At 36.7% G+C, this 13,895-nt stretch overlaps 1 protein-coding gene across 5 annotated transcripts in view; it reads right to left on the reverse strand.

The window, feature by feature from the left end:
• Nucleotides 1-13,666, reverse strand: part of rasal1 (RAS protein activator like 1) — a 37,548-nt gene extending 23,882 nt beyond the window's left edge. For 2 of the 5 annotated variants that reach the window (XM_084086524.1, XM_084086520.1), the window contains exons 1-8: nucleotides 13,225-13,666; nucleotides 13,013-13,069; nucleotides 9,579-9,692; nucleotides 7,059-7,120; nucleotides 4,210-4,339; nucleotides 3,868-3,949; nucleotides 2,194-2,334; nucleotides 956-1,047 (exon numbers count right to left, since the gene is read on the reverse strand). In XM_084086524.1, coding sequence (XP_083942650.1) covers nucleotides 956-1,047; nucleotides 2,194-2,334; nucleotides 3,868-3,949; nucleotides 4,210-4,339; nucleotides 7,059-7,120; nucleotides 9,579-9,692; nucleotides 13,013-13,069; nucleotides 13,225-13,289 — 743 coding nt within the window. In that variant the 5' untranslated portion in view covers nucleotides 13,290-13,666. The remainder of the gene's footprint in view (nucleotides 1-955; nucleotides 1,048-2,193; nucleotides 2,335-3,867; nucleotides 3,950-4,209; nucleotides 4,340-7,058; nucleotides 7,121-9,578; nucleotides 9,693-13,012; nucleotides 13,070-13,224) is intronic. The other 3 variants (XM_084086523.1, XM_084086522.1, XM_084086521.1) reach the window with 3 other exon arrangements.
• Nucleotides 13,667-13,895: the final 229 nt, after the last annotated feature.

Here is a 13,895-nt window from a genome sequence, read left to right on the forward strand (position 1 = left end):
CATGCGGGCTTTGCGGAAGAGCGCTTCAAGGGTACACTGCTGAGCACACTTCAGTGCGTTAAAATGCTGAATGGGACGGCCTACGGACTCATAGACTCAGCGAGCACACGCAATTTAAGTCCACGAGACCGAAAGTCCACATGAAGTGCGCCATTTGGGACAGGGCCACGGTTTTCCAATCACTACTACACTGACGACACACAACTCTACCTCTCATTCCAGCCTGATGATCCGACGGTAGCTTCTTGCATCTCAGACATTTCTTGCTGGATGAAGAACCACCACCTTCAACTCAACTGTGCGAAGACAAAATTGCTTGTGGTCTCGGCCAACCCAACACTCCATCACAACTTCTCCGTTCAGATATTGGCTCTTCAAACAAAACTCCATCCAGGAATCCTGTAGTTGTGATTGATGATCAGTTAAACTTCACAGACCACATTGCTAAAATTGCCCAGTCCTGCAGATTTGCCTTATACGACATTAGGAGGATCAGGCCCTTCCTATCGGAGCTATACAACTCCTTGTCCAAGCTCTTGTTCTATCCAGACTGGACTATTGTAATGCTCTCAGGCCTTCCAGCATCACTGTCAAACCTGCAACTGATCCAGAAGCAAGAGTGTCTTTATCGAGCCGAAGAGACGCACGTCACACATCTTCATAAAAATGCCCTGGTTGCCAATAGCCGCTCACATCAAATTCAAGGCACTGATGTTTGCCTACAGAACAACCACTGGCTCTGAATCCTTACACCTAAACTCACTACTTCAGACGTATGTGTCCTCCAGAAGCTTGTGCAAGTGAACAGCGCCTTGTGTTGCCATCATTGGAAGCAGATCGTCATTAAAACATGAGCAAACACAAAGACAACGATCTCTGAAGCAGCATTACCATCTCAAACACACCTGCTAATGAATGTGACTGCACTGTAAAACACACACACACACACACACACCCTGCATCGTCCTCGGTGTTTCCCAGCGGCAGCAGACGAAACCAGCCCTGCATCAGAGGCGATCTGTGCAAACAGGACAGCGGGATTTCCACCTGTGCAAACCAACACAAACACATGCAGTCAGCAGGCATCAGCCAACAAACACATTATCACTTAATAACATTTGTCATCATCATACACTCATGCTAATCATATGCTTTTGTTTTACACAGGAGAAAGAACACACAGGATTGGAGCGACAAGACGGTGAGTCTTGGGAACTATCCCTTTAATGTTCACAGACTTATTAGAAACTCAATAAGATAACTCTGTGAAACGAGTGTCGAGTGTTTATGTCGAGCTCCGAGCGGTTCTGTAAATCTCATTATTCAGCACTGAAGAGGAAGAGGTGATTTGTTGAACGGTCTCAGAGGAACAGTAATGTGGTAGTAATTATGTTTCCATTCAAAGTTGCAAAGCAAACTTGTGCCAAAAATTGGACTATCGCATATAAAACATTTGCGAATAAAGCACCAGTTCCATTCCATGTGTTCTAGAGAACAAAACTGTCACTTCCTGGAAAACTGGAGAAAAGTTGTAGTTTACATTGTAGTTTATGCAATGGTTTTCTTTCACCTCAATTGAGCGCATGTTTTTAATGCACATTTTAAGATTTTATGCACATCTTAGTGTTTCCATTTCATTTCCATTTTTAAAGTGATGTCCCAAAATTTGCATTAAAATATGTGGATGGAAACACGCCAGTGACAATTAATTTATTTTAGCAATGGACTGACTGTCAAGTCAAGTCACCTTTATTTATTTAACGCTTTTTACAATACAAATTGTTTCAAAGCAGCTTTAAAAATAGCGTCATAGTCCATCTTAAGTAAGTTCAGTGATGGTTAATTTTTGGTGTAAAAAAAGTTATTAATTTAGTTATCTATACAGCCGCTCTGGAGAAAACTGTGATGTCATCGTCCAACTCAGTTCAGTTCTCATATAATGCAGGAGATCAATAATATTGTTGAATATTAAATGTCCCCAACTAAGCAAGCCAAAAGCCAAAAGCCAAAAGCCAAAGGCGACAGTGGCCAGGAACCAAAACTCCATCAGTGACAGAATGGAGAAAAACCCTTGTGAGAACCCAGACTCAGTCTCAGTTCTCCTCTGGCCAACGAGCGAACAGTGTATGATTATGATTCTGGCAGCATTACAGGTCAGAGGTCAGATTGGATCCGGTCAGACTGTCACCTCACCTTTCCCAGAAAGTCGTTCTTGCCCACCATGTCCCAGTCCCAGACCTCCACCGTGACGCTTCCACCTTCATCATCAGCACCTTCATCCAAACACAACTCCAGAGTCTCGTCCCAGTGCGGGAACCGCGTCTTCTTTATGATCTAGAGAAAACACACTCGTTTGACTGAACTGCATGTTTCAGTGTGTTCATTTACACACGAGCAGCTCATGATCCGGTGTTTTCAGAGTCTCAGAGCGTCTCGTTCACAGTAAAAGCTGCTCCACACAAACTCCATCTGCATCTGCTCTGAGTTTGGGTCATTTATAACATGCACTTGAAAACACAACATGCACCAACCATCTTCATCAACTACTGTAGTAATGAGAAGCGTGTATAAACTGGCTGTTATTAACAAAAGAGAGGCTTTAAGGGCTCCCTGCAGTTTTCTGCTAATATAAAAGCTCAATGGTGCAACATAATGGAGACATAAATATTGGTATTGTAATTTTACTGTTGCACTCAATTTATTTTTTTATTTTTTATATTTTTCTTAAAGCTGCAGTCCGTAGTTTTTCCTCTTTGTCGCCATCTCTGTTCAAAATCTGTAATTGCAGTTATTCACTCAATTATCAACTTTACGTGGGTTGTGCGTCGGCACGGCAACAGCGCGGATGAATCCGATGTTTTGAGGAGAATGTGCGGCTGTCAGTCGCCGCCGGTGTGATCCTGGCATTCGCAATCACAGATTCTACTTTTTGGAAGTTTGACCAACATAAGAATTTTCACCGGAAAATGTCGTCTGAACAAGTAACATCCACTTTTGTTCTGACCAACTAAGGGAAAAAAGCATTGCAGTAAATCACGCTGATTAAATCTAACGATCGCTTATCATATCACGTCAAACCGTGCAAATTATACTTTGTTCTCAAATTGTTAATGTTAACAACATCAGCATTGCGTGACTACATTTAATGCCCTTCCGATATTATCCTTGTTTTCGCACTGGCCGGTTGCAGTCTCTTTTTTTCTGTAGCCGCTCCGAAGTCCGAAGTCTTTTGCGTTTTACAGCGGGAGAATCTCCAGTTGGTGATTGTCGTTTGAACCATTCTGGATCCGCCATCAAATTGTTATATTGCTAAGTTTAATTATATCAAGTGCTGTGAGAAAAGGCTATAAATCTCCAGCATCCTCACACTCATAGCCGACTAGCCGAGACTCTTCTTTATGTGGACAGATGTGACGTAATGACGCAAACACATGCTCGAATTTACTGTGGAAATCCACCAGTACCACTGGAGTTAAAAACATTATTACAACCCCAAAAAGTTACGGACTGCAGCTACTATTAAATACTATTTTTTTACAGTGAAATATTACAATAGTAGAATTTCTTATATTGTTTAATATTTGTATTTAGTAATAAGAATCCTCATCATAGTAAAATAATACAAATTATTATTATTTTATATTCATGTTGATATATTGTTGTGAATGCAAAAGCATGAGCTTCAGCTTTTTTATCTTTAATAGTGACTTAAATTGAGGTCTGTTCCTCATATCCAGTGATCATCAGATGATTTCAGAAGACAGAAGTGTGAATGAACCACTTTCATGGTGTTTTAATGAGGTTTTTGGTCTGTTTCGCAGCTCGAGACGCTCTGATGAGTGTATAGATGAAGACTCGTCCTCTCACCGATGTCTCAGCGCTCAGGTTGTTGTAGATGATTCTGGTGAACGGATCAGAGGTACCAGAAATATCACGAGGAGCCAAATCTCTGAAACCAACACAAACACACACGACAATAAACTTTGTGAAAGATTAATGGGAATTTAGGAGAAAGAGCTGATGCCTAAATACAACTGAGAACATTTACATGTGTGCATTCAGCCGATGCTTTACAATAGAGTGACAAAAGCAATCTGTCAGTGCCAACAGTATTTGTGATATACAATGGCAGGTTTATTAGAAAGCCGGATTAGGAAGCTAGAGATGCAGAAAGCGTGGGATGAGTGAAAGGAAAGGAACGCTCCTCACCGAGCCTCGATGACGTGACAGTGCAGGACGGTTCTCTGAGCGTCTCGGTGAAGCTCCAGATCCAGATGAATCTCACCCTGAACCTCCTCGTCTGGATCCACACGGCTCAGATTCAGCCAGTTATCCAAGCCTGCAGGACGAAAACACGTTACATTGTGAGCTGATCTTTCACTTATTCTCAAAGCACACTATTATTTGTATTCAGTGTAAAGTATTTATATTGTGAACTGAACACAAATACAGCCTGAATGAACTGCAGGTACTGTAGGCCTATCCCACAATGCAATGCAAACCTTCCTTTTCCTGGTGTGACAAATGTGACCCTGGACCACAAAACCAGTCACATGGGTAATTTTTTTTAAATTGAGATTTATACATGAATAAATAAGCTTTCCATTGATGTGTGGTTTGTTATGATAGGACAATATTTGGCCGATATACAACTATTGTAAATCTGGAATCTGAGGGAGCAAAAAAATCAAAACATTGAGAAAATCTCCTTTAAAGTTGTTCATTTATGTTGGCGATTGTGCTGCATTCACTCACAGAAATACATGTTTTATATATTTACGGTCGGAAATTTACTAAATATCTTCATGGAACATGATCTTTACTTAATATCCTAATGATTTTTGGCATAAAAGAAAAATCGATAATTTTGACCCATACAATGTATTGTTGGCTATTGCCACAGATATCCCCGTGCGACTCGAGACTGGTGACGTGATCCAGGGTCACACATGTGAAGTAATATCAACTGTAAATCAGTGTTATTTTAGCATCATTGAGATATACTATTATAGTTTTTTTTATATTTAGAATAAGTTTTTTCTGTTTTCATTTACTACTGTTAGTTAATAATTAGCTAATAGTTAATAATTAGTTAATAATATTAACTAATTTAATAATATTAATTAATTTAATAATATTAACTAATAAGTTGTAGTTAACTATAATAACCTGTGAATTTAAACATCTTGACTCATTTTATATTGCATTAAAGATTTAATATTTTAAAATTGTTTTTTGTTTTTTTAAAGTTTTTGTAATTTTGTTGTTATGTATTTTTTAATATGTCTATATATTTTTTAATACATTTTTTGTTTAGTTTTCATTTTAGTTATTTCAGTACATTAAGATAAACTAAATTAAAAATATTTTATTTCCGTTAACATTTATTTTATTTTAAGTACAGAAAATATATTTTTAATGGCTTTAGTTTTAGTTAACTATAATAACCATTAATTTATATTGAATAAAAAAAATGCAAAATTTTTTATATTGAGTTAAAAATGCAAAATATTTAATATCATTTGTAATAAATAATAAAGGATGATGTTAAAGATTTGCAATAGTATGATCAAAAAATGTTAAAACAGTGACATCACTCGCAGTTCATTTGTCACACTGGAAATGGAAGGTCAAGCAGTGCATATTGCATTGTGGGATACAGTGTGCATGCATAGATAAAATTCACATAACCATGCACAGTATACCAGCAAAAAGTAGTATGGATGCATGCTGATGTGATCATCATTTTAAACCAGTACAGTTTGAGTTTACAGTTACAATAAATCCCTCATCTGAGAGTTTTCCAGAGCCGAACGCTTCCCATGATCCTGTGGGTGAGGGGTGAGTCAGGCCTGACAGGCTGCAGTGATTCATGCAGGGCAGGTGCATGCTGGGAAGACATGAAACCCACTGTGGGGTGGCGTGCTCGCTAATACATCATGTGTGCGCCTATAATAACTAACAACTCCTCCGTTCCAGCTGAGAACAGCATGAGGGAATTACTGCCGGACGAAGGTGGAGGAAATCATCACGGTTTTAAACCCCGCGTTCACTTTCATAGCTCATGCTTTAGTGTGCAACGACAAAACAAGATTGTGTCCAACTATTTCAGTTTCTGTGGTTTTATTTCTAATTAAAAATAAAACTATGATAGTATCTCACTGATACTAAAATAACACTGATTTGAATGCATGAATTTAAATGTGTATTATGCAGTCACCTCCTGTTTCTCTTTACATTTTACATTTAGATGCTTGTGGGTCTTCACTTCCCTTCTCTCTTCAAGAATTTTGTTTTGCAAAAATCATATTTTTAGAAATGACAGCTGGGACTGAACTCTTAAGAATTATCTCTTCAAAATGATTTATTTTTAAAGAAATGAGAAGTGAGATATATTTTATCTTGTAGGTGTGGAGGATGAATGCAAATCAGTTCTAGGAAATATCTAACCAGCGCTCTGAATAAATCATAAAGGAAACACAAAATAACAAAGAATAAAGAACTTTTAGATAAAGTTCTGGCTGATTTTATAGATCCCTTTTCTGGATATATCATTTTAAATTTTATATATATATATATATATATATATATATATATATATATAAAAATATTTAAAATAAAAACTATATATATATATATATATATATATATATGTGTGTGTGTGTGTGTGTGTGTGTGTGTGTGTGTATTTAATTTATTTTTATTTTTTTTATTATCTTTTAATATATGTTTTTAAATATTTTTTTTCCCCTCCAAATTATCTTTTAATATGTTATTCTGTTCTCATTTTACTTTATTGCCGGGCTTTATTTTACAGGTTTCTTATATGCAATGTGTTTAGGTTTTGTTAATTGAGGAAATAATCTGAATTTTAATCTGTGTCGAATGGGTCTATTTTCTGTACACTTGTTATCCCAAGTAGAAAAATCCAATATTAAACAAAAACAGAAAAAGTGTCAGTCTCATAAAACTGTAAAGGTCAGAAATAAGGAAAGTGACATGAATATATATATATACTGTATATATATGAATCTTGCCAGTCATCAGCACACGCTTACCTTTGTGTTGAGCAGCGATCACATCTTTACTCAGGGAGATCTTACCAATGACATCATCATGACTGTGGCATGAAACACAACATGAGATGCGTATTAATGATCAGACGTTTCCATATCAAACCATCATGACCATCAGCTCTTCCAGATTCACAGACAGACATAATGAAAATGAAAAAAACAGACAGATCTTCACTTTTAAAAAGGGTTCAGTGAGGTTCTGTTTATTATAAATAACCCTTTATGCCAAAAAGGAGAAATGTCTTAAATGATCGCCTAATACTTTCATGTTTAGTGGGTTATTTCAATTATTTTTAGTGATTAAGTAAGTTTAAATTCATCAAATTCAATAATAATACTAAAAAAAAATAATTAATTTAAACTAAATCCATCAAATGATCCCATGAAATGTTCTATATATGAAGCACCTGACGGAACCTTTTAAGGTTCCATTTAGAACCAAATGATACAATGAAACACATAAAGGTTCCAAAAGGTTTGATGCCAAAGAAGAACCATTTTTGGTTCCACAAAGAACATTTCAGTGAACAGATCTTAAAAGAACCATTTTAATAATCTAAACTAAAGAACCTTGTCCACTATAAGAAGCTTCTGTGCAATGGAAAGATTCCAAGGATGTTAAAGTTTCTTCAACCTTAATAATAATAATAACCTTTATTTTTAAGAGTGAATGAAACACTGCAAAAAATGACGTTCTTCCTCAGTGTTTCTGTCTCTATTTCCAGCACAATTATCTAAAACATTCTTAAATTAAATTAATGTTTTAAGCATAAATTTGCATAGTTCGAATTACAGGGGGTACTGGGGGGTACTATACCCCCCAATGTCCCCAAAGGGACAGAAATATCAGTTTTGGGGAGATCAGATAATTTTTCTGATATTGTGAAAAAATATAATTACAGTTACAATACAAGTCAACTCCTATTTTCACTGTAGGAACATTTTAATGTAAAGCGATTTCAGACACCCCTATTGTGGACCGTACCATTTTTAACCACCGTGGCTAGAAGCAACGGAGATAGAGAACGACTTCTCAAGCAAGTGTCAATGTTGAATGACAAAACGCTAGTTTCATAAAGTATCATTCTTTTCAACATTCCTTATTTGTATATTCAAAAATATTTAAAATAAAATAATCTAATTTAATACAGTTATAATTTTTCAATGTAAATTATTTAATTTTATTGGTAACAGCCTAATTATTTTAATTGAATATATTTATCAAATTTAAGAATTTGAAATGAAAGATGGAGCATACATTTAATAAAATTAGGGGAAAATGCCCTTTATAAAGGTACAAAAAATTATTCTGAGTGTTTTCAAACAGTGATGTAATGAAACATTGACAATTTAAGCTTGAAGGGAGTAAAGCCTCTGTTTAGGCTATTAAGGAAATGTAATTTTGCCAAAAGAAGAACTTTTATTTTAAATAAATGTTCATTTTAAATCAGCCTACTTCAGTGTGATATGTTACCATATTATCATGCTTAACAATAAGAATTTGAATAATTGTAATGTGATGATCAGATGCAGATATCTAAATCAAAGAATATAGGCGGTTTGCGGGTGGATTATTTATTTTTAACAGTGGATTCGGGTGACTCAAAGTGCACCAGATTAATGAATTTATCTTTAAAATGTACAAAATTTTCCTCCGGGGGGGGGTTGGCATGCTCCCGGACCCCCTAGAGATACCAAGCTCCACCAACAAAAAAATGTGGGAAACACATCAGGCTATATGATGATCTACAAAAAAATACACATTTAATTATCTTATTATTAAAATACATTATTATGATTTTACCACCTCTGCCTCATTTTGAGCCAGGGAAAACCCTGAAATAGGCAATAGGCTTCTTGTAAAGGTATTACTTTTACTAGTAATTAGAATGGTATTTCAGTGCACTTAACTTCTAACTCTTGGGAGTTGATCAAAATAACAATGAGATATTCTGTAGCCTACTGATTATCAGTTTGTCGCATGTTTAGACCTTGTATGTGTGTTACACAACACATGTTGCACTTGACGATCACGGTGGGGATTGATATAGTAGTGGACCATGATGGTCATAGAAGAAGTGAAGGGGCAGTACCCCCCAATTATGGTGGGGTAATTCGCACTCTGTAAATTTGATACATTTTTCAGAAAGCAAAACTTAACATCTTCACTCATTTCGCTTCTTCTCCAGTAAATGTCTCTTGATTTGAGAATGTTTTAGATATTTGTGCTGGAAAACGAGACAGAAACACTGAGGAGGAACGTCATGTTTGCGCTGTGAGGAGAACAGACCAGAGCTGTGGTCATCACTCCATCTGTGTGTTTGTGCGTGCAAATGTTCTGCTGTGATTATGAGTGTGTTCATTTACAAACACTGCGTCGTGTGTGTTAGTGGGCAGACGGGTCTCCACAACACAAACAAGAGCAGAAGCGTCCGTCAGATGCTCATTCACTCTAACCTCATGCGTTCTGGACACACACGTGAGCTTTTACACGTTTGTTACCTAATAGTGTCTTCATCCATGACGTAGAAGGTGAGCGTATGGAAGCCCGTTGGCAGGTGAAGGGTGTATTCTTCCCCCCAGAACGGATTCAAGTTCTTCCAGACGGTCGCGGTTCTGGACGGGACACAGAAAACACACGGCTCACTAAACGCTTCACTGCAAACGCTCAGCGTCGTTAGTTTCACACATGTATATGTATTAGAGCCTGAATTACAATCTGCCCGGATACAGAGAACAATTTAAATGGCCATAAGTGACGACGATGGAAAACAATCAATCAATTCACCCAATTTCTCAAAGGGAGGCCTGAGCATTTCCATTTCAAAAGACACAAAGCTTTTTAAATATGCGCCACACCAGGTGTGCTGTTCAGGAAACTCTCACAATACAGCATGTGGAAGCAGCGCAACACACAACCTCACGCGCAATCTTTATTATTATTTTTCAATGATGTAGTTCTCCGTGGTAACCAGCTGATGATGTAACGTGCATTAATGCTTTCATCATTTGCATTAGTGTCCAACTGTGGTCGATCAATTAGATCAATAACAACACCATGATCAGCACAATTAATCACCATGCAAGCAATCAATGAATGATTATGATGATTAATCGATCATGCAAAATAGTGACAAATGCAATATGAATGTGTTTAGAGATGTGGCTTACACACACATTTACACATCTAGCTATAAATGACGACTAACCTTACATCTATATGTCTATAAACAGCACCTGGTGTTAGTTCTTCCTGTCAGTTTAAAATGCTGTGTGTGTATATATACTGTATATATATATATATATCCGGTGACTTAAAACTTCCCTGCCATCAATCGCGGCCATAAAACTGTTTTTGCAGTAATGACACCAAAATTCACAATTCTCCATTCCACTTTCGATACCACAGCTACAGGGCTGCCAACTTTTGAGTTTAGCTTGGAGTGAGATTTTTTTTTTTTTGGAGAGGGGGGGGGGGGGGGGGGGGGGTATGTAAAAACAAATATTGCATCACAATAAGTGTAATTGTGATTGTCAAAACATTTGGTAACTAAATAGAATTTTATGAAGTTTAGTGACAACATGTTACAATGTTTACATTGTACAATGACTGGTAGGATACAGTTTTTATTATTGCTTGACAAAAATTTCAAGATTTCAATTCCATTCTTGTGATTTGATTCCGATTTTGATTCAATATTGACTATTTTGGATACATGTTTATTTTAAATTTTATTTAAAAAAATAATCTCACCTAATGCTGTAAACATAGAGGGCCCAATCTGCTGGTATTATTAAAGGTTAAAAATAATATTAAATTAAATATAATGCAGTTTTTGTTATAATAACAATTATTTAATGACATAAGTAAAAATATAATAAATATGTAATATAGTGCTCAGCAAAATCTCCTCTCTAGCTATTTTTTCTATTCAATTAACATGCTATGGTCGTTAAATGGCTTTCCTGAGGTAAATGTAACGTTATGTGACATAATTGTTCTCCTGCTGTTATATTGACCTCTTTCCGTGGTTGAAAAACACTAATTGGTCGATATTATGTATACTTTCGGTAAGTTGTACTGCATCTTTAAATAAAAAAGTAACAGATGATCGGTTCACGTGCACTTGAACTGAGGCGCTCAGCGATCTGTCACGTCACATTTACAAGCGCCAAACGTATTTTTGTCTGAATTTCGTAATAAAATTGACGGAATCTAAGAGCTGAGAATTAGTTTAATATTAAAAGTACCTCTTTGCTCCACAATTTTTCTGTGTGTGAGAAAATGGATGTGTGGCGTGAGAGCGTGTGAAAAGTGTCAATTGCGTGAGTCTCACGCTTAATGCGTGAGAGTTGACAGCCCTGCAGCTAAAACTACTAGACTAACTAATATAAATGTAAAAAAATTATTAAAGACAAGTAAACCATCAGTAATAAAATAAGAACAAATCATCAAATTACAAGCAAAAGCACAAATAAATACAATGTAACAAAGATACAAATGAAATAAACTGTGCTTTTCCGGTTTATCTGACAGTGGTTTTCACGTACAGAAATTTCATAAAGTATGCAAATGTAATATACCACTCACTGTAAATTAAACATCCTTATAATTCATTCTTAAAGTTACAAAGGTTATTCAGACAAGAGTGGTGAAGATTTTTTGTCCTTTGTTTGATTAACATTATAAACGCAGACGGCAGGAATATTAGGCTGCTGTCACTTTAAGAGTGAATACACTGATCTAATGTAATGATACTGATACGCATGCGTTTACTTTCTCAACTGTTTGCATTCACTCAAGACATAACCGACTATTCTTACTAGAATATCGCTATTTTTAACATAATTTTGCATGAATTTGTCCGCTCAACTGGAAGAGAGCTCAGTTTAGTTTCCGCGTGCTGTCAGAGACACGGCTTTCTGGGCGTTCGCGTCGGATGTTCGCGCACACTAAACTTTCCGCACAGCACATGAGTAACGAAACGAGCTCCCTTTCCGTTTTGCATCTTCTTGTCAAGGCTTAAACATTCGTGACGATGCATCCGTCAACTGTCCCGAGCGTCGCTCATGTTTGTTCATATTCATGCATTGATAGAATTCATAAAAATGTTACCGGCCAATTGGCGAGTGACTAAACACTCATATACTAAACAACAATTTGTCGCTTGGCAAGTGTTAATTTTAAGTCCTGTATATATGTGTGTGTGTGTGTGTGTGTGTGTGTGTGTGTGTACACACATATACATATATACAGTCAAACCAAAAATAATTCAGACACCAGATTTTTTTTTACTAGTGTGTGCAGGACACTATAGTTCATTTATAAGTGAGGAGAGCAAAATAAAGTAAACTGTGACATATTATACCCAAAAATTCTTCATACAGTGACTACCAGTGACATTTATAAAAATTTGGGACCAAAAATGCTTCAGACACTTTGACCTGATCATGTTTTGCTGAAGTGTGTTTTCTTTAATTGCTAATGCTCTTTTTACACACAGACTGAACTAAATTAAGCATTGCTTGGTGATTGTTTGAGCTAAACTGGTATTATCTAATTGTGTAGTTAAATTTAACAGCTGACAGATATTCAACATAATTCATGTGTGAGACAGTCTAACAGAAGGACGGACAAAACCAGTCAAATATCAACTGATTTGATCATATTTTATTACCATTTTCTAAACTATAGCGAATAAACTGTGATAATGTGAGAAATGTTGAAGATGTCTGAATACATTTTGGTTTGACTGTAGTACACACACACACACACACACACACACACACACACACACACACACACACACATATATATTCACACACACACACACACACACACACACAATCTTTAATGTTAGATGTGATTACTCGATTTGACAGGCTGACAGCACTTCTATATTAAGTACACACACAGGTAAGAATGTGACACTCACCTGGCCACGACCTCGTTGTCAACTTTGACGATGCAGTACGGGTCACTGGTTCCAGAACTGGACAAAAACACACAACACCATCATCATCATCATCATCGTCATGTCAACAGCATTATGACTCCAGATCAAACACTTGAGATCATAATCGGATCAGCATCATGACTCTCATGCAACACCTTTCAGACAAGCCGAGTTGTTTTGCGAGAACTTACACATCTTTTGCAGGCAGATTTCGTCCCTCGACGATGCGAAAGTACAGAGAAGTGTTTGTGGCCATGATCGCAGGAGCTTCATGTCACTGAAGATCTGCAGGGATGCTGGATTAGAGACGCTCAAACATCAGCACTGCACATCTAAACGAGGGATTCATCAAATAAGTTCTGCTAATTTAATCATAACGACGCTAAAATAAAAAAGAAAACCCTTCTATCTTCTTTAGAATACCTAAATCATGATGGTCAGGTGATGATTTGTTCAGATCCACACTGGAGTGGCTTCATCTGTCCAATCCATCCACGCGTAAATCCATATTCGTGCCATTCATCTTGAGTTTATGCATTTTCTGAAGTCATTATATTATCTACATGCATTAGTCTCGATGTAACAGCGCGCGAGTCGTGATGCTTCTGACTCTGTTCTCGGATGATGATGAGATGATGATGAGGAGACTTCAGTGATGCTGATGAGAAACTGAGTGAACAGCGACATCTGCTGGTGAGCGGCGCACAGCGCAGCGACACGCTAATTAAAGAAATCACACAAATCAAATAACTACTAAATTAAAACATTTAGAACAGTGAGTTAAAACAACAGTAAGAGGGGAAAAACCTTGGGAAACGTGTTTTGAGAAAGAAAAGGAAAATTATGAATGCAATGAAACGAG

Source organism: Abramis brama (genome assembly GCF_963993115.1).
Source record: "Abramis brama genome assembly, chromosome: 16".
Taxonomy (NCBI): domain Eukaryota; kingdom Metazoa; phylum Chordata; class Actinopteri; order Cypriniformes; family Leuciscidae; genus Abramis; species Abramis brama.